Source organism: Bombus affinis, chromosome 10 (genome assembly GCF_024516045.1).
Source record: "Bombus affinis isolate iyBomAffi1 chromosome 10, iyBomAffi1.2, whole genome shotgun sequence".
In the NCBI taxonomy this organism is placed as follows: Eukaryota; Metazoa; Arthropoda; class Insecta; order Hymenoptera; family Apidae; genus Bombus; species Bombus affinis.
This window is the reverse complement of record NC_066353.1, coordinates 10,476,597-10,503,972: the sequence shown is the minus strand read 5'-3', so window position 1 is coordinate 10,503,972 and position 27,376 is coordinate 10,476,597. Positions and strand designations below refer to the sequence as shown.

At 39.0% G+C, this 27,376-nt stretch overlaps 1 protein-coding gene across 6 annotated transcripts in view; it reads left to right on the top strand.

Moving 5' to 3' along the window:
- Positions 1-26,794, top strand: part of LOC126920826 (uncharacterized) — a 42,173-nt gene extending 15,379 nt beyond the window's left edge. The window contains exons 2-9 of one of the 6 annotated variants that reach the window (XM_050731606.1): positions 15,136-15,352; positions 17,310-17,413; positions 17,796-17,987; positions 20,130-20,272; positions 20,739-20,865; positions 21,931-22,103; positions 22,182-22,377; positions 22,557-26,794. In XM_050731606.1, coding sequence (XP_050587563.1) covers positions 15,184-15,352; positions 17,310-17,413; positions 17,796-17,987; positions 20,130-20,272; positions 20,739-20,865; positions 21,931-22,103; positions 22,182-22,377; positions 22,557-25,196 — 3,744 coding nt within the window. In that variant the 5' untranslated portion in view covers positions 15,136-15,183 and the 3' untranslated portion in view covers positions 25,197-26,794. Of the gene's footprint in view, positions 1-6,816; positions 9,351-13,865; positions 14,127-14,176; positions 14,554-15,135; positions 15,353-17,309; positions 17,414-17,795; positions 17,988-19,413; positions 19,679-20,129; positions 20,273-20,738; positions 20,866-21,930; positions 22,378-22,556 lie in introns of those variants that run through there. The other 5 variants (XM_050731603.1, XM_050731605.1, XM_050731604.1 and 2 more) reach the window with 5 other exon arrangements.
- Positions 26,795-27,376: the final 582 nt, after the last annotated feature.

The following is a 27,376-nucleotide window of genomic DNA, read 5'->3' as shown; positions in this document are numbered from 1 at the left end:
CTCGGATTATGCGATATGATATGTACATGCGTATAACAGTTCGTAGAAGTATACGCCCAGTTTGAAGAGAATGAGAATATTGAGCCAAAGAGAGAGAGAGAGAGAGAGAGAGAGAGAGAGAGAGAGAGAGAGAGAGAGCAAGAGAAAACTTACAATTTCTAATTAAGATTTTCGACGAAAAGATGGGCTAACGACAAGCCAAGGATATTCTTGAAGATTCCTCGTGATCTTGTCAATCCTGTTACGATTTATTAATTTCTGTAATATATTTATATTTCGATTTATCTGTGATTTGAGCAAACAAGAAGGCTTTGTAATATTTTAAGAAGACGTTTAACATCGACGTTAAGACGTGAGATCATGCGTGTTAATAAGAATTTCTCCATAGTTTCTTCAAACTTGAGATGATATCTTAACGATAGAAGAACATAATTGGATCGATAATTGGATCGAAATCGTAATAAAATTTCTGTTTTAAAAGAGAAGAGAATTTCCTGTAACTTCATGGTGATCCTTAATACCTTAGGTGTTCTAATAAAAAAAAAGGCGAGATCGAGATAAAAGAAAGACCTCGCAGAGCTATGGTACATACAGCGTACAGCTTAACATAATTTAACAGTTTAGTACGGTATCTGTTATAGAAAGTATTCGAGCTGGAAGAAATTGATCAGAGTTGTTGATTGATATTTAAAGAAAGGTATAGCGATTAAATTGAAGGATATTGTTTCATTTTACTGTGGCGTTGTAATTAACCGCGTCTCGTGAAACTGAAAGAAATCGCAAGATCGTGGGTGAAAGTGGCGTCGATTCTTGCGACTGTTGCGTGAACAAGCGGCCGATCGGTGAGGACAGGTCTGCTGCTCTCAAAGGTTCCTTCGTTGCATAACTTTGGAACGATCATTTACGATTACGTTTATAGTTGGACGAACGAAATCGTTCATATCTCGTTACGATTTATTTTCACGTACGCTTTCGCTTGCCGCGTATAAATCTTCTCTCCTTTTTTTTTTTTTTTTTTTTATTCGATCTAACTCTTTCACTTTGTTCCATTAACTTAAATTTTCATCCAGTTTTTTTTTTTTTTATTTCGTTTTATAAATCCGATACATAACGCAACGTATGTTATTCCATATTGCCTGACCTATTGTTTTATTTTATTAACCTAACGTTTAATCTCCATTCTATGCGACCATTTTGATTTTTAATTCGGTTCTTCCATTCTATATCGTTGATTCAATTTTCTGATCTAGTTCCTTCGGTTTGTTTTACGTTATATTCACAGGCGCTCACGTACAATTACGTCTTCTCATGACCTATATCTGGTTGACGTAAAATTACGTCATTCTATAAGACAGTAGAAAGATGTAAGGCAGGCAATGGGCAATTGGTAACTCGTACGAGCAATAAGATCCTCATCATGAACAATGGTATCGTAGTGGGGCAATCTGTGAGTGTAGAAACCACAGATCCCGTAGAAATAACAAGATGGCACAGAAATGGAACGCGATGAGATGACAAACGTCGAACCTACAGTGATATTAAAGATTCCACGATATTTTTCGTTTTTTAATGCAACGGAACGTTGTAGATCGATAAGGATCACGAAGATCGATGAGAGGTAAATTGATGATAATTAATAAAAATTCAGAAAAAAAAAGAACAGGTATACTTACAGAAGTAATAAATTTGAAGAAAATACTTGTCTACGACGAGGAATTAATTTACATAAATTATGATGAACTGATTTAGTGGAGATTTTTAAATAAATTATATATAGATAGGAACCGATTGGAAAATAAACAGTTTAGATAGAAATACATTAGAATTGGATAATCTTTTTTTCTTTTTCTTTCTTCAATTTGAAACAATAGCTAGTTACGATAACGTTTGTGATTTGTATCCCTTTGTTCTTAATAAGACTCGGTTAAAGGCGACATAAAGCGAAACTTATTTCCCGAAACATTCTAGTTGTCAACTATTTTGGCGCCGTAAAATGGTAGCGTCTTCGAGGGTAGTGGCGTTACGACGCTTTAACGCTGCTAATAAAGTAAACTTAACGATTCCATAGCGCTTTAACGCTTGTACACCGTGATTCACTTAGAACGCGCATAATTCAGCCGGCGTGAAGGAATATTTTACTATCGCTTAATCGCGTCGAGTGTGCCGTGATTTATCGTCTATTCAAATTGTTGCCGTTTCGCTCGACAGAGGAAAAAAGTCTAAACACGAAGAATATTAATTTTGGTCACCTTGAATCAGCGTCGATTCAAAGACGACAGAAAAAGCAGAAGAAAAAATGAAACAAGGAGCGACGAATCGATTCGTTTACAGGATGACTCAGGAGACGAAAGGCTTTCGAGAAAATTAGTTTGTTTTTTCAGAAAAATAATCTCGAATCGTAAATTATTTCAGCAATAATATAGTATCGTTTAATATAGTATCGTTATAATTTGCAATTACCAGGCAGCGAATATTTATGCAAATTAGCATTAAAAAGACGAAGCTTGAACAAAGATTCGTTGGGAGATCTCTTGCTGTGAATTTTTTCGAAAGTTTCTGTCGTAGATATAATTTCGAAACCTGCTGCATGATTTTTTGTTAATAGAAGACACTTCTCGCGCTTTCAGTGTTTTGCGAACTTCGAACGATTTTGAAATGTTCATTAATTTGATCACAAAGAACGTGCTATGTACTTTGAAATGTCTTGTATAGCTAAAAATATTCTTCCGACTGCAGCAGACTGTTAGCCAAACATCAACGTCTCGTCCGTCCAATTAAGGAAAGGAAGGAACAGAAAAAAGTTGACAGAATCGATCTCTGAAAGAATAAATTTACACAATATATAGAGACACATTACCGGTTAAATTATTTAATTGCCAAATCACGTTGATCCAATAGCTTTTTTCCAGTTGGTAAATAATAGCTGTAGTCGCAAAGTTGAAAATTAAATACCGTGAGTCAATATTAGGCTGATCCTTATTCTTGCACATGTAAATATCCAACAAAATCCAAAAATAGCAAATAAATTCTCACGAATAAGATATTGATAACGCGAACAATAAGACGATTCTAATTATGCTCTACGTGTATTGCTGTGCGTATAATATGCACCGAGAAGCACGGAACGAGCAAGCAAACTCGAACGAACTAATAATATTCCATACGATCGTTGGAAACCACTTTAACGTTAGCTACGAATGTTTAGTCCAGAAACAGTTAATTATCTGAACTCCATTCGTTTTAATTGCACGGATGATTTTTAATTATCGTATAAATATCATCGATAAGGAAAATTCGAGTTAAATCGTTGGAGCATCGATTGAAAAATTGCTGAACGACCGAAAAGGTGATCGGAGTAAAACGATAAATGGAAAACTGTAGGAAGGAGAAGAAAATCGGTCTCGACGTTGTGTAAATTGTAATTAGGTTAAAGTTGCAAGTCGGAGGCGTCTATTGCGTTGGAACTGGGACTCGATCGACGAAGGACGTCTATAGAAAAACGGGTAAAAAGGACCTCGATACAACTCCGTCGCGTAAATAGGTGACAAACTTGAAACTCGTCGGTGAAATCGTTCGGAAGAGATATCCCACCTCGAAACGGATCTCCGCGAGATTTCATCGATCATTTTACCGCCCTACATTTTTCTACAATTTCTACAATTTCTCACGATTGTTAACATTCGCAGAATCTTTCAACTTTATCTCTTCGTGGACGTTGAATCGTCGAGAAACCCGAGAGACTCTGTTTCCGCGATGTGAATTATGGATTACGCTGTAATTACTTCTTCGTCGTAATAATTGTTAAGAATCGTAATCGATTCTCTCTCGTTGTGAAGTTTCAATTTCTCTGAGGAAATTTCGATTTCCACGGGATTTCGAATGTCCTACTTCTATTCTTCGTTTAACTTGATTTATTTATTTAACCGCGGCAGGGAAAACCACTTTGCTATCTTCGACGCTGAGGATAAAAGTATAAGTTTCAAGACAAAACAAACGTGAAATTCAGCAAGCGTGTTACACAGTGTTTTAACGAATCGATGGATTGATCAAATAGACGAATCGTCGTATGTACAGCGTTAAAACGAATAGCTGTGCGATTTACGCAATTAAAATAGCCATATGTCATACGGTGTCGTTCGGAATGAAGCAAATTGTAATTCCTTGGACTCCTAGAAGCGGCGTTTAGAGAAAACAGCTGAATCACGTCAGGTCAAGGTATTACGCCCTTGAATATCTTACAATCGAGAAAGATATTAAACATCATCCTTCTATCGCTCAGTGGCTAAAGGTTCAAATTGCTAAGAACGTCGTAAATATGAGAAAAAGGAGGCGTAATTTATATATTATATTATCATATTATTATTATATAATATAAATATAATATAGCTTTATTAATATAAAAATATTTAATTATTTTATTTGTTAATTATTACTTAATAATATTAATTATTTATATTATATAATAAGGTATGTTATATACATATTATGGTATAATTGAAAAACTTCTTTGTTTCGACAGCTTTTAAGAATCTCGATAATTGAAAATTTTTGTGCGAAATCGAATTACTTTAAGGGAAATAAATATTCGAATAATTTTATTTATCGTAGGAAATTCATCTGATTTAACCGTGTTCTTCAAAGAGATTCGTTCCCTATAAAGAAAATAATCAGAGACTTACACCGTCGATCTTGAAATCGTGTTTCAACGTGGAGCGCGTGCCTGAAACGTTTTCCGCGCTATCTTGCTCCTATCTTCTCCTTTCTCCTCGACACTTTCACTATCACTTGGAACAGCTGCGAATTCTAGCTTACCCTAGGTATTTCTATTCACTGCCTCCGGACGTAATACGTGTCGTCGTTGCTGACGAACCATTACGCACGCCTTTTCTTACGAGGAATCTTTTCAACGCGTTGCTTCTTCATGGCTGATCGACGTATCGAAATCTTACAATTATTGGCTTGGCAACTAAGTGATCGCGGATTTTGTCATTATCACCTAATGACCAAGGCCGCAATCACTTAGTTGCCAACCCAATACATATCTCCTCCGCTAAGATTGCTCGTGAATTTCATTCAAAGATTATTTACGTCACGTCTAATATATAAATCCCGTTATGGAATTATTTAAGTAGATTACATTTACGTGAGATTCATGTAAAATTTACGTGGAATTACGTGGTCTCATCGGCGAGTTGTAATTTATATCACGAATAACGTCCGTCCAGAAATCATTTCATCGTATCGTGACGGTGAAAGCGTAAATGGAGTAAAAGCGGTTTTTCTTTCAAATGCTCGGGCTATCGTAGTGAGGATCGAAGCTCGAAGCGGATGGAAATGGCGTGCGTGTTTCGGCAATGAGCGGCCGATACAGCGTGCGACGTTGGTCCAACGTGCGTCGTTAAATTAGTTAAACTAGCGCACCGAAATTAACCCGGTTATGTGAAAGAGGATATCGAATAAATTCAACGCGCAGCCGCGTATTGGTGGCGTCAGTATATGCGCGTATGTGTGTGTGATAGGATGTATCAGTATACGTGCGTTAGTGACACAGAGCAGTGAGGAAGAGAGGAGAAGAGGAAGAATATCATGAATGAAGAATGGAGAAAGGCACACGATCACGGGCGAGTTAAACAAAAAGGAGAGGGGAAATAATCGAGAAATAAGATTAAGAAAAGGAAACGACCGAGTGGAAGCGACTATGATGAAAAATAATAGAAAATTTTACGGTGAAACACGCGAAATCGATAAGAAAAAGAGAGCGAAATGGGAGCAACTAGGATATAAGGAAATGTTAAGGTAAAGATCCTATGGTAACCGGTTATGTTTTGTAATAAAGCCATAATTTAGTAGAGTACTGGCAGAATAAGCCCCGGAGATTGAAACAAAAAGGGCGTCGCAAGATGAAATGGACAAAAACGAGAAGCAATAAAAAGTGTAACAGAGAAGCGGACATACGTAAGGCGAAACAGGGAGTTTAGTTGATGACATGGACGGAAGTAAGAGAGATTCATAAAGCGTAATGGTGGAACAACCGCGCAGGGTCGAAGAGGAAAGTTCTGTTGATTGGGTAGGTCACGGAAATATAAGATTACAAGCAGTGGCTGAAACTGGGGACGGTTGAACCCCAATAGCTGAAGCAAGGTACTCTATTTGGTGGAATAAACCGGAATGAGAAGCAAGGTGACATACAGAGAATAGCAGAGTAATATTTTACTTGATAGAGCAAAATGTGAGCTAGGAAAAGCTGTCCATAGAGGATAACAAAGAACTAGGAGGGCCAGAAAGGAAGTACGTGTACCAGAATCGGAAGAACTGTAGAGAGTAACAAATAATCACAGAAGTTGGAAGAAGACTTCGAAAAAGAAAATTTCCTTACTAGTATACGTTTCTCGCAAAGACTAACAAGATATCGACAAGACGAAGAAGAAAGAAACTTCGTAAAAATTGACAGAATTTCGGTGCTGGAAACAGACAGTCCGACCACTGAATTATACGCTTGAAAATAAGAAGGAAAATCGGGTAGACGTGTCAGAACGAAGAAAGAAAGATTCTATTTCTACGGACGGCTTGAAAAAGACAGTTCGATTACTGCTGTATATTTCAGAGTAAGAAGAAAAATCGCATGGATGTCAAGACGAAGGAAGAAAGATTTTATATCTAGAGAAACACAGTTCCGATTACTACTGCGTCCCGCAAAGTGAGAAGGGTCTGTATAAAGAGTAACGTACGGAAAATCAGCAAAACTGAAAAAAGGAAGATCTTGATATAACATATTGTTGGTGCAACGAGAGATCCATTGTTGGTACAGCAGAGAATCGTTCAGCTCTGTTCCATACGAAGTTCCATTTTTCAGCATGTATCTGCACAGGACCACGATGTCTCCGATAAAGAGGGACAGAGACGCGTAAAGCAGAAGCTGGGCGTGAGTTGGAAAGAGATCGAGTATAGGCGGCAGTGAGAGAGACAGAGAGAATAGATAGATAGAGGGAGAGAGGAAGAGAGAGAGAGTCAATAACGTGGTCGAAGCGAGGGAGCGACAGAAAAGCAGAGAAACGAGGCCTCCTCCGTTCCCTTTGAAGGCTTGCTACCACCTGCTACCACCGCCGCCTCTATCGGTGGCTGTCTGTACAGAGAACAAGCGGGGGCGGCGGTGCAGCGTCACGAATGGAGAGCAGTGACGCTGTTCACGGTTCCACGGATTGATCCTGCCGTTCCCTGTTCTTGGAAACGGGCAAGTCGAGGAGAACACGAGGAGAAGCAAAGTGTGTACCGTTTACCTTTCACGGCGGATTTTTGTGATCCGTGCACTCGTGGTGCGCCGCTGCATCGATTCCGGGGATCTGCCTCTCCTCTGATTACACGCCGACAGTGTAACCGGCGGTTTCGCCAACCACCGATAACGTTTCCGTACGTCAGAAATCCGATCTGCCCGTTATTTCGTGCAGAATATGAGCAAAGGAACGATTCGTTGAACGAGGCAGCCTCCTTTCGATCGGTTTGTCGTTGACGTCGAAACAGGAAGACAGGTGACCGTAAAATCAAAGACGGACGATTTTGGAGCGTGAAGTTGTAAAATATATTTCCTGATATAATAGCAGATAGGAGTAAATAGCAGCAAGGGGAAACAGATTCCAAGGAAGAGTCGTTGAAACGAGAAACTAGAGGGATTAAATAGATGCTGAGATAATAAGAAGAAACAGTTGCCACGGTGAGAGACAAGTATAAAAAGAAGGAAGCTAAAATGATTAAATAGTAAAGGCAGCTATGAGAAAAGACAAAAGATTGTAGGGTGATAATGAGTTATAAAAAGAAGGAAGTATGGAAAGACTAAGTAGAAGGAACTGTAGTAAAAATAAGTGGATTCCAGAGGGAGAAAATACTGTGAAAAGGAGGAGGCAATTGTAATACAAGATAAAGGATCGCAGAGGAGCCGTGGCAAAGTTATGATTTAGTAGAATACTAGTGAAAGAAACGCGAAGATTGAAATAAAAGGGGACTGTGAAGATGAAACGGAGCAAAATGAGAAGGGAATCCATAAAGTGTAATAAAGAAGCGCGGGGATTAAAGAGAAGAGTTTTTAGTTGATGAAATGATATCATACGCGTTCAATAAGGACACCGTTGAGTTGGATAAAAATCGGATTAGATTTTTTACTTGCTTGGATAAGAATTTATCTCTGTTCGATTTTAGAATCGAGAAGTTGTTTGATGTTTAATGACATCTGTTCGTCGAACTGTCGACCGAATCAGCGGATGGGTCTGTTTGAACATTCGACAGACTTTGATCGATGTGTAGACAGTAAAATGCGAATTTATCGGTACGCGATAAGGAGATGAAAATACTCGATGTTGATCGAATATCGAGATGTTTGTATCGAACTTCTGTAAATAGTGAATTCTTACGATGATTACATTAGATTAGCGACGAACCTTTGACGAAGATTTTACTGAACATTTAAAATATTGGATGGATGGAGACACAGGCCAATTAAAAATCGTCTGAAAGATGATTATCTTTGAATTTAAACCTTGACATAAAAAAAAAAAAAGAAAAAGAGATTGTTAGGATCATGAATTTAGTATCAACCATGAAACAATTACGAACTATTTCATTTGTAAAAAGCCTTTAACGAAGATTCCATTAAACGTTTAAAACATCAAAGGACGCGATATCAGCGTGTCTTCGATCGATTCGTTTTCTCTAAAGCGCATGAAAAGGAAAGAAAAATTCGCGAAATTTATAAAGAGTTGACTGAAAACTCGTAACACCAAAGTCCCTTTAAAAATCAATTCAAAGTCCTGAAAAATATATTAAAGAAAGATCGCTAATTCCAAGCGATCATTCGTTGCAGGTGCTAAAACATAGGATAAAAGAAAAGGAGAAAATACGCAAGATTAAGAAGAATAGAATTTTTCGAAGAAAAAAGATTTTCAAAACGATCGCCTACTCATCGATGGGGAGGAGCGTCGTCGACCTGATGACGTTCCTGGACGTCTGCCAGCTGTACCTTCAAACGAAACGGAAGTCGCGGAACTTGTGCACGCTTTGGGCCATCGTCACGTTCATTCGCACGGAAGACACCGGTGAATTCCTACGTTGGTGCCGAGCGTACACAGTTCCTTATCTACGTTACAGGGACAACTATGTCAGTTCTAGTGCCAAAGAAAAGCAGAGGGTCGATAAACTGATTCTGAAGGTCCTGCAAGAGCTGTTCTATTGCGGATGCATACCACCATCCGATATCGGTCTATGAATGAAATTTTCTCACGCATATTTATAAAAATGTTCTACCGTACATGGTGGATTATTTTAACGAAGATTTTCCTGCTCGGTATCTTCTTCTTGGAGATGTAAGTGTGTACGCTTGCTAATAGTCATTTTTCCCGAATTTTTCTATTTTACGAACTTTACCGATGATCAAACTCTAAATAAGAATCGCGAATCCAGAGAGAGAAAGAGAAAGAGAATGAGAAAATGAACAGGTAAAATGTTCACGAAGGAATCGTTACACAATGATTATTATTTTATTGATGGTAGTTTGTAACGTCTTTGTATCGCATCGTCGACGATAAACTTATTTAGATCCTTTTTGATTAAACTGAAAATGGAATTATTTTATATCGGTTACTCAAGGCCACTCCTCTTTTTTAATCAATGTGAACTTACGAATTTTCCTAAGTATAATTATTCAAAGACTACTACGTATCTTAACAAATATATACGTAGATGCATAATCGTGTCATAATATTTCATAAATGAGAAACGTAGTGCTCAGAGGAGCATGATAGTTGAGTTTCGACGCTTATTGTGTTCGATGCACGAAGAGCGTCGAAGAGCAGCGTTGCTCTCGATTTTAATCCCTCTGGAGGATCGATCTACCTGTGGATTGCTCTTTCAATTCGATGTTTCTCCCTTCTCAGCTGTTATTCTTTTCTTGCGTCGTTCTTCACGTGCTCGTGGCTGTACGAGCCACGAGCGGACGCGTCTTGCAGAATTCCTCTTTCGTTAATGGAAAGACCACTCGACCTGTTTGTGTCGTCCATGTTGACAACGAACGTCGACGACGACCATTTCGACGAGGGTCCTCCACCGTTGCCAGGAACAGAAGCTTTAGAAACGTTGTTCGAAGGAGAAGAAGTTATTGTTCGATGGTCGAGCGTGGTAAGTTTTCACTAGTGGCGCATTCAGGCGAAATACGAGAGGAACAGGCTTAGCCTGCCTTGTGCAATTATGCGGTATTTCTAGGTCATAAATGGCCACGACGATTTCAATTACGTTTATTATAACAGATTTATATTAGATTCGGGTATTGGATTCTGAAATACTTGGTCCTTTCGTAGTCTATATTTTACCTGATAAATATCATCGATGTGACGTTTACGATACTCGATTACATTTATTACAACCACAGTATCGGTATCGATAGAAATACCAATAACAATTATATATATAATTAATTAACAATTATATATATAATAATAAGTTGAGGTTTTATATCTCGGAATAGAAAGACCAAACGCGTGGATGAATGTATTATAGAAATTCTTTATTCAGAAATGTTAGAAATTAGGATTTCCAGTGGTTTCTATCCAATGTGATAATGTATTGATAGATGGATTTATTACAGTGGATTAAACAGAAAACGATAATTATTTAACTTGAACTTAATGCAATAGCGTGATATGACAACTCTCGGTTAACGGTTCTTGACTCTTGGCTCTTCCGATGGCTAACTGAACAATATATTGATGGCCTATTGAAGTACGCCGACTCTTTCGGCTTATCGCCATTTGCGCTTTATCGTCGACATTGTCTGTATGTTGGCGATCTCTCCGCGGTACTATTGGCTTGGCAACTAAGTGATTGCGGAATTTGTCATTAGGTGATATCGACAAAATCCGCAATCACTTAGTTGCCAACCCAATATAATAGAGGAGCAGCTGCAAAGAGAATCGTCGTGCCAAAAACTAAACACCAGAGAAGATGTAGAGTTTTCCTAGAAGTGAGACTCACTTCAACGGATACGATTCACGAATAACGTTCAGGCATAAAGTATTTGAACTATAACCGAGTTATTAGCAGAACACCGAGTCTCGAAGAATCTTTGGAAGCCATTAATTATTGTTACAAGTATTACGCTAATTGCTGGCTTTTCATTGAACGAAGTACTCCAATTGTCTCATATTCCTCTTTTCTTCAAATTCAAACACCTCTATACAAACTTGATCGAACGTTCGCCTAAGGTTTACATGGCCGTTTATTCGAAAGAAAGTACAATTAATCTCCACTGCGATCTAATCTCCGCAATGAGATCTGCTACGTTATTTCTATATAGCGGTCGTAATAAATTTAGCTGTTATTGTTGTCCGATTCGCGATTGCAGAAAATGTTACCAGGCAAAGATATTTAGATGGAGACATTGCTGCAATTACGAGATCTATAATACAGTTTCACGATCGTTCCAATCGTCGTCCTTCCTTTGGACAAACTAATATTCCACGCCTGGGGAAACTCATAGGAAAAAACAGCGTTGATTGATCGATGGATTGACGTATATGGAGCATTTCTCTTTGGACGCGATAAAACCCGATCGTATTCACAGACAGATATACTCTTGGTATCTCGGTTCCCTCCCGTACCTTTTGTTCGGCTTGTCAAACAGCCAATTATAGATAGTCCGATCGATTTTTCAAATCAACACTCTGACGCGTTGATGATGATTCCGCTCGACGAAGTTGATTGGTAGAGAGCCGAAGAGTAAGACGATTTTATCGCTTGTCTCCTCTCCTCTTCTCTTCTCTCTTTTTCTCTATACACTTATGGAAAATTTAAAATCGCGAAAGAACACGTAATACCGTTTATCGTCGCATCGATTATTCTTAATTTTCTCGATTGTTGATTTACGACTAAACAGGATTTGAATAAAGTTCCATCCATCGCTAGCGCCGCTATGGAACGCCTAACTAAGCAAAGTCATTCCCATACGATTCATCGATTCTCGATCATCGTCAAACCGAGGAAACTAAGGAGGAAAATAAAAAAGCAGAAATTAATACACGGGACGATAGTAACAGGCGCGATGTTGCACGTAGCGAAGAACGTCACTGCACGCGATCACATGGCAATATCAATTTCGAGCGTCGATATCAGTTTGGAACGTACGTTCAGTCGAACACCTCCTCTTCCCTTTTTCAATGTCCAAAGCTATTGTTTCGAACTGCTTTCGCGACAGCTGTCGACCGATAATCTCGTGCGTGCAGCTCAGTTGCACTGGTCAATACGCGATTCATTAGGATGTAGGCCAACCAGCGACGATTAATTAGGTCGAACGTGCTACCTGTAGATTCTGGCCCGGCGTGTTCCGCCAAAACGCTCCACCGACTATTCCCAATTTCACGGTTTCCAATTTTTACGAAGCGACGATCGGAATAGAATCGCTTTTTAACACGATTGTGACAGTCGAAAAGTTTAACGACCATAACGGCCATATTTTTACCCTCGTTTCGTCATTCTATGATTTTTGCGATTATTTCGTTGGAATTCGTTGGAAAGGTAAACGCGTTTTAGTTAGATCAAAAAGTAGGATCGATTAGGCTTTGACCGTGGAGGTGAATGAAAGTCGAGGACAGATATGTTCACGGATGATTTTCCTTGAATTCGATGAAAGAGCTTGGAGGTTCAGCGTTTAAAAATATCTTAGGTCCTCTTAAGGATGAACCTCCGGTGAAACATACACGGAACACGGAAGTATTCGGAGCTGTTATTTTAGCGTTAACGGAAGTACTTGCAGGAGACTATTTTTAACCCTCCTTTGCGTCGTTCTTTTTAAAAAAACGCGCCTCTAGACTCTTGCTGGCATTTTTAAACTTTAAAGCCTTTTAAACTTTAACCTTTCCACCAGCTCTGCCGCTTCACCGGAATATTTTATACATTACGTTGCGTTTCTGTATTACGTTTTAATCGGCAATTTATCGGAAATTTCAATTGTACGTAATAGAAAGCATTTAATTTGATAAAAAAAAAAAAAAAGAATTTAATCGTCCTTGGGATTCTCACGTGAAACGATTTCCACGCAGAAGATTATACGAATATGTAAATATTCTTCGACTTAGGTATGGGTTTTGTCGAACATATTTTTTTATATCTTCGATTATTTTAGGGACACGGTAAACTCCTGTAAAATCGCGTTTTACCGGAATTTGTCGCGTAATCTAAAGTAACGTGTTCCAAACGATCGTCGCTACGTCGACTTTTATTTTCTATGTTTTATCAACTAGGACGATATTTTAGAAACAAAGGCATATATACGAAGTTGATTAAAAAAAAACGTATTATTCATGTATGTAAAAAATGTTGTATTTCGTTGAAATTTAATAAAAATGTAATTATACAAATCTACGTATCGTGTTCTTGAAGATTGTTTTAAATCGAAAAATACTTTTACGATCTTCGTTATCAGTCACCATCGGAATCGTCGCAAATAAATACTCATTTTCAATGTGTTCAATCACATTCGATCTTTTCAACGAGTCTATTGCTTTGTTACACGTATTTGCCGCGTTATATCATATTCGCGTTATACAACGGTTTACTATATTCGCAATAAATAAATTCCTTACGAGATATTCTTCATGCAGCATCGACGATCTGCGATACGCGACTAAGTAAGCAAGTTTAAGCGGACTAGCAATTCATTTCCTTGCGATTCAATTATTAATACCTTTCTAAATATAACTTCAAACGTTGATGTTGATATTACGGTTATTTACAAGTCTATCGGTATATCAAAGAGAGAAATATTGGCCACGAAATCACGAGGGGAAAGACGCAAGGTATGAGAATTTATCGGGAATAAAAGTGGTCGAAGGATGTTAATAAACATCAACGATTTCCTCACAACTTATCGAGGTGGGACCGTGTAGGGAGCGCTTGGTAAATGAAAGTGACGAGAAAGTACGAAACCGGTACCTTTGAAAACCGGAATCCATCGTCGGCCGCCGATTATGGAATATCAATGGATGACCAAATAAAATTAAAGCCGTGCTTCACGCGACTGCAGCGCTGAAAACGAAAGCGATTCCACTCGGAGGATTCGAAAAACTGGGAGATTCGTAGCTGGACAGCAGGTGTTTACGCAAAACTGTGTCTTGTTTGTTCTGGTCGGAAAAATTGATAGAAATTTGACGAATGTTCGGGACGGAAATTCCGACGAAACGTTTGGTCTGCGAGATTAAACTTAATTTCTTTTCCTGAACAAAAATTCCCATGGAAAATATTCGTGGAATATTTAGAGGCGTGGCGAGATACGCGTAGCTGTCTTGCGCTCGAATAATTTAAACCGACCTTTTGTTTCCATTCATCGTAGGTGATAAGACGGAAAACAATGCGACGTGGAGGATTGTTTTGGCGAATAAACGGAACGAGCGAGTGAAAATGCACCGTGGCACCCGCTGCGCAGAGTTTCCGGGGTTCCGTGTTATGAGAAACCGTCGCGTTATTGTTAACGTGCGACGACAACGATAACTTTCGTACAAAATCGTTGCGTGACCTTGCGTAGGTGTCTTATCAGATTAAAAAAAAAAAAATGCAAAGCATTAGCGAGATAAAATTAGTTGCAGTGGTTTTGGGTTGTGTAATTCAAGTTCTATCGTAATTAGGATCAGTTTTATTTATCGGCGGTTATCCGGTCGCTGTCAGTGACTGTACAGATCGTTTTAAAATAAGCGTAACGTGAAACGACAAGTAGAAAACCACTGCAAGAGCAAACAGTCTTGTGCACTTCGCCTTTTGCTGTTTCCTTCACTTTGTCTCCTTTGATATCGATCTACATATTTCTTCAATTTTAATTCACGGCTAACAAATAGTATAATTAGAATAATAAATATAATAAAATAAATAATATAATTATAATAATATAATAAGCTCGCTATAATGATAAATAAATAAATACTCGCCCTATATACAGAAAAATTTTCAATGGATTTCAAGTAGGAGCGTTGTAAGTTTAGTCTCAATTTAGTCCTTTCGTTCAACGTTAAAATTGCGTACACTCTGTTAAGTTTAAGTAAAGATGTTTTACCGTGAAATTTATGTTCGCTCTTATGGATCGATAACGAATGACGATTTTGTTTGCAGTTTCGCGGACACGCGTGTGGATGAGGGTAAACCATCTTAGCGAGAGGGATGTCTGAAAGCGACGGAGAGCAAGTAGCTCGGTCGGTGGCCTTGGAGCAAGCCTACGTCCATGAAGTTTACGAGCAATGCGCCGAAAAAACGGTTCAGAGTCGACACTGGCCACGAATCTATCAATTTCTCGAGGAACTGGAGCCGGGAGCCCTTGTTTGCGATATTGGTAACTTTACCGGCTTTTCGCACATCGTGTAGCTTCCTTTGAATGAAAATATTAACATTTACCATGTACAGGGTGTCCTACAGCTTTGTCGGTATAGTTTCCGTACACGATAGAAGAAAAAATGTTATTATTGTAATCGCTGTGGTCGCTCAATCGTGTCGCTTAAAGATTCGTTGAATAGTTGTACTTAATAAACGAAGCAGGTTACAAGGAGCCCAGAAAAGAGTGAATAGAGAACGGTATATGGAAATAAACCGTTCGATTGAATTAAAATGGGATCCTAGCACAGACAAAATCGGTAGGAAGAGAAGAATGGGAAGTCAACGGAATAAAAGAAGTAGCACGGTGTACAAACGAAGAGGAACTGTGTCAGGTACGTGAGAGAAAAAAATCAGGATCCTTGGAGCACGTGTTAAAAGACTGCTCGATGTATGGTGAATCAAGGCTAGAGATACCCAGGAATAGAAAACAACAGGCAAATCACGAAGGCGAGCATCGAAAAGGATGTAAGAAGATTCCATTGCTTCGTACAAAATGCAACGAGAATTTTTTATTTCTAAACTTTCATTTAGGACAATCTAATGTTAATTACGCTGTACCAAAGAAAGATTGTTACCTGTACATTATTTTCTTTTTTTTTTTTTTTTTTTAGGAAGATTGTATAATTTGAATAACAAGTACGAGCATAACACGCACGAGGCGTTTCCTTATGAAAAGATAAGAACAAAACATGCGAGGAAATTTGTTCGTTTGAGCCTTAGTTTGAAAATTTATCAAGTATACTTGATTGCGGCAAAATACGAAAGGAAAAGCAACGAACTTGTGGTTACCACGCTATAAGACGATACTGGGACACCCTGTACGATTTACATATATAATTTAATCAAAATATTCCGAGATTTTTGTATCGGAAACGAACAATTTAATCTAACTGCTCGTTGATCTCACGAATCGATTCGCAGATTTTTCAGTCTTACTATAGCCGCGCCCCATGGAACATACACATGCACACACGCGCGTGCACGGCCCATTTATAGACGCGTGTCTTTATTCCTTCCTTTGGCCGCTTTTTCCCCGCCTCTTAACTCCGGCTACTTGCGCTTTCACATGATCAATTGACCTCCGCACGGATGTATCAACGCGAGTTCGTGTAAATCACGTACAGGTAACGCGTACGCTTGTCTAAGTTCAAATGCAATGTGGTCGAACGATATGTCGCGTAGCCACCTTTGAAATACCGTGGGATACGTTCTCCTTGGATTACACAAACTCATCGACCAGCGAACTTTGAGGCCGGGTTCGCGTACCGTGTTCCGCTTCTGAACCGCTTTTCGTTCATCGTTCCAACTACCGGTTTCACCCGTCGAATTAGTCATCGGTTTTCCGGTCTGTTTCTTACAGGCCGATCAGCTGATCGCGTTACCAAACCGGAATTCCTAACAAAACCTTTGATTTCGCTCGTAACTATATCGCGGATTTTCCTGCAATTTCGTATTTTTCTTAATTAAAGAAACTTACGTGTAGATTCATTTCGCTGATCATATATAGCACAGAACGTAGTTCACTCTGAATATTTTCCGTGTGTTTGCATGGTACGCGTATTTCGTGCGTTTTTACGTTCTTAAATCTGCTGTAAATGCAGTAATGGTTCGCTCGTGATCAATTTAATTTTATTTTGCTGCCGCGGTCCTACAATCTGTACGTTCCGAGTCCTATTTCCGTTTCAGCGGGCGGCAAGACTCGATACTTCGAGGGAAACTTCGTGTACAGCTTACCATTAAATTGATACACGCGTATCGGTAATGACCCATTCCATTTGTGTTCCATGTTAGGAAATTTCGTAGCGATAAAAACACACGTTTAATCGCAAACGACTGAAAGAACGCAGCAGCAGATACGTTTATTTGTGAAACTTTGTTAGAGATCGTTAGCTAACGAGTCGATCACTCTTATTCAGGTTGTGGCAACGGGAAGTACCTGAACGTTAATCACAGCATCTTTAAGGTAGGAGTGGACCGGTGCAAGCGTTTCACGGATATCGCGCGTGAGAAGGAAAATGAGGTGAATATATTACTTTAGAAAATAGAAATATCGAGAGTACATAAAATGGAACAGCAGTCTAATACCGGAAACAAACTCTTGTATCCGTATCCTGTCTCTAACGACCTGATTAAGCTCTAATCATAACGAACGTTATTAATTGTATCCGGGATAGGTCATCTCGCGATTATAATGTCTTTCTAATTAAATTCTATCTTACAACTGTACGTAATAATATCGAAAACAAGCGAGACCGAAACTAATATCATTGTCGCTAATAGACTGTGCTTACGCGTCTATGAAACATTTCAATTTTCGCAGACGCAAACGTAAAACAGAACGCGCGTAGTGTTTAGAAAATAGGCGAGATATTAATGGCTAAAATTGGTCGTTTACATTGCAGGTATTGATCTGCGATAATCTAGCTCTGCCGTTTCGAGATGAGAGTTTCGATGCGGTGCTCTCGATCGCCGTGGTGCATCACTTTGCCACAACAGAGAGGCGGGTTCACGCGTTGAAAGAACTCGCAAGAGTATTGCGGATCGGCGGTCGACTGGTTATATCGGTATGGGCTATGGAACAAAAACACAGAAGGGTAAATAAAACGTAACAAATCAAATATTTGTATTGTATTGTGTTCGTTTATCGTATCGAGACATACGTATCTGTTACAATTTCTTTGCTCTTGTGTAAGCTTCCTGCATCTTGCTTCTATTAGGTTGACCCTAAAGTTTCTTCCTCTTTACGAACAAACAACTGTGTTACGTCGGCAGACACTCTGCCTAGACCAGGCCACATACCGTGGGCAAGGTGGCAACCGGAAGTCCGTAGATTCTTCCTGCGTATCCTCAATAGTCTCAAGTACCTTCCATAAATCCCAGGAATTTTCTAGTTAAGGTCCTTCAAACCGAACAAATACTCTTTCACTGAAGTGTTTTCTAAAGTTTATTGTCCACCACGGGTCGACACGGGAAAGCCTTTTGAATTTTCTCACGTATGAGGCCTCCCACTAGCGGCTTTATCTAGAGGGCGGTTAGCATCTTTCCTCATCCACCACCATAGTAAATACCCGATTAACAACGAAGTCTATTTCCCTCACTCTCCTAGCCAAAACTAGAGACACCCCATCCTTAGTTTTCCTGCGCCACAGCGCCGTCACCGAACGGCACTGATTTTCCATCTTTCAGACAGTCAACATGCCTTTGACCGGGTTTACACCCTTAGATCAGTCACTTACTTAACTAATACATACGCACCAGCGTAACTATCTTCTTTACAAAATTGTTGGAATAAATTGTGATTTTTAATTTGTTATATCAGTGTCATAGTCAATTTAACCACCTCTATTATCCTGACCGAAATAGGGGATCGGGTTGGGACAAACTGTTCCATTACATGATTCTATTATTAAAATCTATCATACATGATTCAATAAAATAGTATAATTTGAATAGTAAGAGAACATTTTGTTCTATTACTACCAAATAGATTATACATAATTCAATAAAATAATGCAAAAGAAAAAATGTAGTGCATCTATTATTTCCTTGTAAAAGGAAAGAAACTTTGGGTCAGCCTAATATATTAGTTTATTCCTTAAAGCCAACTCTTAATTCGTTACGCTATTTATCCAAGTGTATATCTATATTCTGTGTTTTAATTTACTATACAGATTAGTATGTGTCTTCTACGTGGTCAGTCTTTGGTGTTTCATCCCTGTCCATCCCCCTTTTGGTTTCTCTCTTTGTTCATGCAGTGAACTGGTAACTTCGTGTAATGAATAAAATATTGTTTCTAAAATAAATAAAATAGCGGAGATAGAAAATTAAACAAAACATTGGACATGGAAAGGTAAATAATTCTTAACTATTTCTCATAAAGAAAAAAAGAGAAAAATTACAAAGCGGCAAAATAATACGATGCTACAATATGTAAATCTCATTTTATATTATTTCTTCGTATTTTTATTTTCATTTCAACGTGCCGTATACGATCTGCTTCAATTTATTTTTTATTTTACGTTTCAAATTAAAAGCAGATATTTAGTGACACAAAAAGCTTCAAATGTATGGAATTGTGTATAGCACGTGAAGCGTGTAAACACGCTTAAACTTCGGATTACAAGCTATTCCAAGGATTTGCGGATATATAGGCTATTCGATTCAGCTTAAAAACGTCGTCATCCGATACGATTGAATTCAAACGGTATTCGAACATGCCTATGAAATACACCCACGCCAAGCATGACGGTCAATCGATACGATTATTCCAATGCACATAGTCAAGGTAAACCGTTCGAATCTATCTCTGTTAAATCTATTTTCCAGTCCAATCTTTTCTGCGCGTACTTTGTTCATTTGGTTATGAAGCTTTTTAATTACCAACGCTGGATATCCTTTTATAATTACTTCTATCTTTATTAATATCCCTTATCCCTATTAATACTTTTACAGAGTGACCATATTAGAAATTTCTAATAAATTTAACCTTTAAAGGCTAGCCATGGGTAAAACTTCACCCCAAGTAAATTTTATCTCAGCCACTGCAAGTAATAACTTTCTCTACTTTTGACCTACAATATAAAAGAAACGTATCAGGTTGAAATTTCACTTATAATAGCGTAAACGCGATTTCCTTTGACGATAACTTTCAAGGTGAAAGATACGTATCTTAATAAATAGTAGCGAGTAAAAAATATGAATATTAATAAAAAAAAATTCGTTCTTTTTGTTTCTAGTTCGAGTCTCAAGACGTGTTGGTACCATGGCCGAAAGCTTACTGCATGAACTCGGTGACAAATAGATCGAAACGTTCGAGCGCGCCACACGCCACTGAATTATGTTACAATCAGAACGCTCAAAAATTCCCATCTTCCAAAAGGTATCTAATCGATTCAACGATCCAAAGAGGCTAAAAGAAGAATGCACATTGCGCTCAACTTAATTCGTCTCTTCATATTTTAGCACTTTTGTGCACAAGCTGAGTCGTTTACGTCCACACTTTTATCCGCTGTTTTACGCTTCCGAAATATCCGCCAAAATTACTCCGGCATATTCGTCCAATCCGTTGTACGATCGATCTTGAATCAAAAAAAGATGTAAAAGATCTTTCAGGAAAAATAAGAATTCGTAGAATTGAGAAAATTCACGAGTGAAGGTTCGCTCGGAATGTAAACGATCCAGGTTGCCATGAGTTAATTATTCGGAAATTTTGACAACGCTACAAGATTGGTAATTTACGAAAATTGCATCTCCATCGTCTACCCTAGTCTTCCTCTCTTCTTCCGCTTTCCAGAGAGCCAATATGGTAACCTCGATAATTACTGCTAATGGGATTCTTGTTTCAGGAACAGCCAACGAAAATGCAAAAGCAAGAGCTATTGGATCGACCCGATATTCAGCCCATCACCGTCGACCAGCAGCCTATCCAGCCCGAACGAGACCTGCTACAGTTTTTTCCGTCGCGCTTTGCAGGTAACATAATCTAAGTACGTACCATGTTCGTGGCTGGAAAGTTGGCTGACGGAAGAGATATAAATTTCGTTGATTAGAACAGACTGCAAGATGTTCGTGCAAATTCATATTTTTATAAATACGATCAAAGAAACGAAACGTACGGCAAAGAGTAATTCGTCCATTGTTATAACGAATATGTTCTATATTTGGTATATTTCTTGTATTAGATAAAAGCCACGAGGCGCAACTTGTCTACTATTACTATACCGAGAACCTGAGAAAAGATGAAACGAAAGAAAAATGTAGATTTCGCAGAGAAGCATCAAAGATGACGGGGTCCAACTTTCCAGCCACGCATTACGCTCGCGTTTCCTTGAACAGTTCCCAGTTGTCACGTGTTATACAATCGCGTGCAAACGCTGAGATTGTTTTTCCTTCTCGTTTTCTGTATTCCTTTTTCGCCTGTTTTTTTTTTTTTTTTTTTCTTTAAACTTTCCGCCTGCATGTTGTTGCGACACGATAATTTGTAGCAATAGGTGGCTAAATTGTTGCCAGGCCTTATCGATTCCGCGCGCAACCGTAACGATGCTCGGTACCGAAAAAAGTAGGCTAACTGCTTGCAGAATACGCTTCGAATGTAATTGGAACGGGCAAAATGCAGCGAAGATCGTTTGTCAGCGGGATGCCCGAGTAATTTCGCCTCTCGTTGTTTCCTTGTGGATGTTGGATAATCGATTGAATGAGATCTTAGGAAGGAATCTTTAAGGCGACTGTCTTCTTGTAATTTGGAAACCTCAAGCATTCCTGTTCCCTTGTTTTTTGAAAATCAGACGAACGATTCAGAATTGCAAATTTAATTAGCAACTCGTTTATTGAGATACGACGTTTCATGACATCTTTTCTCTTTTTATAGATAAGTCATTTCTGAGTGACCTGGGAAAGCCACTGACTTGAGAAACGCTATATTGAACACTTTACAAACGGCTTTGTCTAATATACGCATCTGCTCATAAATATTAGAACATCATCGTACAAGACTCGATAGCCGGGCTGAATTGCTAACTGGAATCTCTGTTTTTTTAGAAATTAGCAGGAAGTAGACGTGGATCTGGCAATCGACCTTGGTTTCTTGACAGTTGGCAGAGCGGCAGTGGGAAGAATCGCAAAGACTACGAGCAAGAAGAACCACCGGACGTGGACGAATTGCCCATCGAGTTACGCCGCGTAGAGGATGTTAATGTGACATTGAACAAACAGTCAGACTCTCTGAGTATTAAATCTAAGAGTCTGGGTGATATTTTGGAGATTCAGCGACTGGACCTTGTACGATCTAGATCCAGTATTCCTGGTTTGTGCTCCATGTTGACGTCCGAATTGAATCTGGACGGGGAATCGAGGACGTCATCGTCGATGAGTGGCTCGAAGCCACGACTGGTCAAACAGAAGACTCACTTCGTGGACGACACCGGTTTGGAACATCCTGATAACACTGCCATTCAAGAACTATCTAAGGACATTCCAGACTTTCAGGTTCTTATCATTTTTAGTTCTATCAGGTTCTTATCGTTTCAAGCTTTGATATTTTAATATAAATTATATAGAAAAAGTTCAATTACTCAAATTTAGCTTGGCTATAAATTAATTTTTGTAGATTTCGAATTTTAACTACTGGCTAGAACATTAATATATTTGTTTCGTTTGATACCCAGATAACACCTGGTCATAATTCGAAGCGGGGAAGCATCCTGAAACAGAGCTCGATGAACGAGGAACTAATGTCTATCGATAGGCTAGAAGAGAAAGAAAGGGTACGAAGAAACATAATGAAACAGGCGTCCCTGAACGAGGACATTATCTGCAAAGGGAAAACCTTCGAATCCCTTAAAGACTCCCTCTATTCCGTAAACGCGACAAAGAGATTTCAACTATTGAAAAGTGGCCTTACGAACAAGATTAAACAATCCACGACTAACATCGAGGTATCCGGTATATCGATCAAGAACGGATTCGTGAAGATCTTACAAGGATGGAAATCCACGGAAAATGAAACGAATACAACTAATACGTCGACCGACGAAACGTCTAAGATGATGTACAATGACTCGAAGGTTCAGTCTGTAACTGTGCCGAAAAGAGAGACAGAGGTGATCGAAAGGCGTTTGTCTCGCGAGGACGGTTCGGATTCGTCGAAAGACAGTAGTTTGCAAAGCGACACGAGCGTCGATTCCGAGGACAGTTTCGCGTCCGTGATATACGTGCCAAAGCAGGACGCACAGCCAGCGATAGAGGCTATTATTCCAGCCTCCAGTGGTCATCAGCTGGGAAGCATCTCAGCGCCCCCTTCACCGCGCGTCAAACATCCTCCTGATACATCTAACTCAAGATTGAAGGTCATTACCATATCCCCATTGCTCAAACAGTTCTCAGCTACTAGCAAGTCTCTACCTCCACCTAGTCCACCTGGCCTATCCCCTTGTACTTTAAACCCCGTATTTAGCAGGCCATTCTTTGGTTCAACCACAGTCGCCAACCAGCAACAGGTATCTGGAGACAATACAGTTAACACAAAGAGGGCGGAGGTTTTGAACAATGGCTGTCATCAAACAATCAATGGAGACTTGCAGGGTAATAAAAGGAATATCGAAAGTGAGATTTGCGGGAGGACTAATTTCTGCGAAGAGAAGAAGCCTAGCTTGCAGACTATACGTGCTTATAGATCTATGACTGAGAGTGTGGAGATTGAGGAACCGAAAACTGACAAGGACACTGCTCCACTTTTACCTACTGTGGATGATAGTCCTGACGTGTCGTTGCACGAGAAAAGTACCTTTGAAGTCAATAAGGAGGAAGAGAATCGTAAGGCCAGACTAAATCAGATCAAGGAGTTGCTGAAACAGAAGCCTGGTTTTGCAACTCGAACCAAACCGTCGTTTCCTCTGGTTAGAAGAGCTTCGACGACAGCTAGTGGTCGTTTGGAGGCTGTTACCAAAGTTCTACCACGGTTGCTTTCGTTGGAATTATTCAATCCCGAGACTGATGATCTGGATAGCGATTCCAGTGGAGTATCGTCGCCGGATTCGGTAGGTTCTGTGATTAGCGTAATCTCTGATGAGAAATACATGGCTAAGAAGGATAATACTAAGTCAGAGTGTACCGAATCCGAAGTGCTAGATAGCTCGGCTGAAAACGTGTCTGATCCCAGTGAGGCGACAGCTGACGAATCATCAGGGTACGTGGCTGATTCCAAGGAGGATGAAACAAAGACAACAGGAGACAGTAGTTCGTCTCAGTCTTCTAGACTTCTAGAAGCTGCAGTTAACGTCGCCAATTCTCTGGAGGATACTGTGGAGACGGTCATCACAAAAACGCACACTAAATCGTACTCGACGCAAATAGCACAACAGGAAAGCGTTGAAAGTTCAGCTAATAGCGAAACAAGAGTCAGAACGAAGTCGGATATTCAATTGCCAAAGGTGGAGGATACGTGGAACGAAGAATGTCGCAAGCATCTGATAGACTTTACCGAAAAGCTTAGTGAAAACTTGATGCATGAGTTGGACGAAAACAAAAACGATCAGAAGAATTTAGATAAACCATTCCTATCGAGGAAAGACTTGGACAAACGCAACTTTGAACACCTACCTCCTTACGACATTCCATCGTCGATATCTACCAAGTCGAAGTACAACGATTTATCCAACACGATCGCATGGCTAAGTAACACCAATAATGGTTTCCATGAGGAAATGCATAGGAGCACTTCAGACGACATAATGGATTTCGTGATGGTCTCCAATACCGGGGAATTCATGAACGAGAAAGAAACATCCTCCTTGGACAAACAATCTTCGGAGAAACCTTATCTAAGAAGCGCAAACTCCATAGAGTCTAGCGATATTGGCGAGTCCATCGATAATACGATCAGTTTCAGCGACGGAAGCCACGCGGAATCCACTGGACGATTGTGCAGCAGCATGATGTCGCTATTATCAAACACCAACGAATACCCTAAATCATATGCTGAGAAACGAAGACTCCAATTACAAAGGAGGTCCGCCTCCGAGGAGACGCCACCTAGGTATCCAGACAATAGCAAACGCAGTACCGATTGTCTGGTAACCACGACAGGAAGTAACGATTCCCTGACCGGATCATCGTCCCAGGAATCTTTACCGTCCGATCGCGGAGGTGGCGCCATTACTTATCATCAGTACTATCACGTGTTCAGGGAGGGCGAGCTGGACCAACTGATCAACAAATACGTGGAGAACTTGCATATTATCTCGTCCTACTATGATCACGCGAGCTGGTGCATCGTCGCGGAAAAGGTGCAAGTCTGGACTATATGACTCGAGGCGGACGCCCCTGTCCCGTTTTCACGCGGAGCGTCGCGCCTCGTGCGTCGCCACGCCGCCGGCTAGATCGCTTATCGGGCAAGGATAATCAGTTCGTGAAGCTCGCTGAAACTTCGTGAAATGCTTCTCGATTCAGTTTACGCGGGCACACGCGTTATGATAAAGAGTAGGCTAATTTCCTTATTATTAAAGGCAAGAGGTATGGTTGGTAGCTAATGAAAATACGTATACAATACTTAAATGAATTTATTATCGCTTTTCTTATTGTTTAGGTCGAAAGTGATTACATTAGTTTGCCATGAGTTATGGTCGAGTCCAGATAAGCGAGTCAGAAGTATATTAGAATTTTAAAATTGATTTGGAAGACTATGAGAAGACTGGATTTTAACCAAAAGAAACAAAATATAACTTCTAAGCACAGATTTTTGTTTCGGCCAGTTAATCTATTTTTCATCTCAAATCTTACTCCTATCGAAGCATTGTGTATGACTTACATTGAAGAAGAGTATTTTGCTATTTCAAAGTTAAAGTTAATTATATGATGAATTCTATTGATCTGCAATTGATATCATTAGCTATCTACCGGAAACAAGAGAGGTTAGGGCAAGATGTTAGATAAAGCGAGTTATAAAAGATGTGGAACGAGGTGTAAATATGTAAAATAAAAAGAAAAAAAGATACGTTTCCGACGTAAGCGCACAGATCGGTAAACAAAAGATAATTCATCAGATAAGCAACACTACTAGAATAGCGATTTGTATCATTCGTCTAAGTGCTTGACCAAATGTTTCTTCTTTACTTGTCGGTTCATTGTTTTATCATTGGAAAAAAAGTTTCCATTCTAGTCTCGAGTTTCGATTACGTGATAATATGTAGATTTAGTTTAATAGTTAGATCTGTGGTTCCTAATCTTTTCATCGTTCAACTCGTCGGCCACTTGTGATCATTCTCCCATAAAAACGGACGCTATCTTTTCCGTTGCATTATATCTGTATAGTTCGACTATAATTCCACTGTAGGCAGCAGCGTTGCTGTTATCTCTTGGTTTATCTCTGATCATTCTTCTCTCTATTCAGTATTTTTTGTTATTAGTATTATTTTATTTAATTTTTTATATAAGTTCTTTTTCCTATAATATTATGGTAATAAAAGATTCTATTTATTTTTTTTATAAATAAATTAAGTGTAACGTGTATAGAGTTTTTTTAACGCTATTATTTATTGTCATGTCAATATAAAAAGAGAAAGGTGAAACAACGGCGGTAGGGAGAACTGCCCGACCTTGAACATACCAAGAACTGTTCTCTAGTATAGTCATTCAGTTTTCCTCACTCTTTCAGACGTGTAATGTTACCAGGAAGTCTTTCGCTGAATTTCATCTGTCTACAATTTCATAGTTCGGCTATTCTTTTTCCCTAAGAATGACATAAAAGATGCTTCTGTGACGGAACATTTAATTATAGAATGTAATAATAAGTAGGCGCGTTCTAGCAAAGTTAGGAAAATGAAATGCAATTATTCCGCCACGATAGTAATTCTTATATGTTGTTCTTAATTTAAAAATAAACAGAAAAAAATAAAAAATAAAAAAAGATATGCGACAATTGCAACAATCATGGGAGACTTTCTTTTTACAATAACGTAAATAATGTAAATAACGACGATTCTCGTTTGACAAGTATTTAAGTATTCACTTCCAGGTATAAGAAACGACGCTTCAATAACGTTCATTTGCAACGCATGTCTCGTAGATAGCGACAAGTTCGTATTATGAAAACCGAGAGTTTAGGGTAATAAATTGTATAGGAACTGCTGTTCCGAAGTAAACGGATGTTATTGCGTTATTACCACGAGGAAATTCAGCTGACGAAACAGGAAGATACGCTGCTTAAAGTTATTGGAGAGTCATCCACTTTGATGCTTAGAAAGCTATTGGACGTTTAGTGAAAATCTGCGACTATTATGGGAACGGTATTATAATTTCGTTACCGACATTTACTTTATTTTTCACGCGTTAGAGAAGCCTAACTCTGTTTAAGACTGTTCTCGGGAACAAATTAATACCTTCATTTTTGAATTTATATAAAATTGTATAATTTATGTAAATTATTTTCAGGAATGTTATTACATATGATATTAACGAATTAATTAGTTGTTTCAAACATTTAAAATAT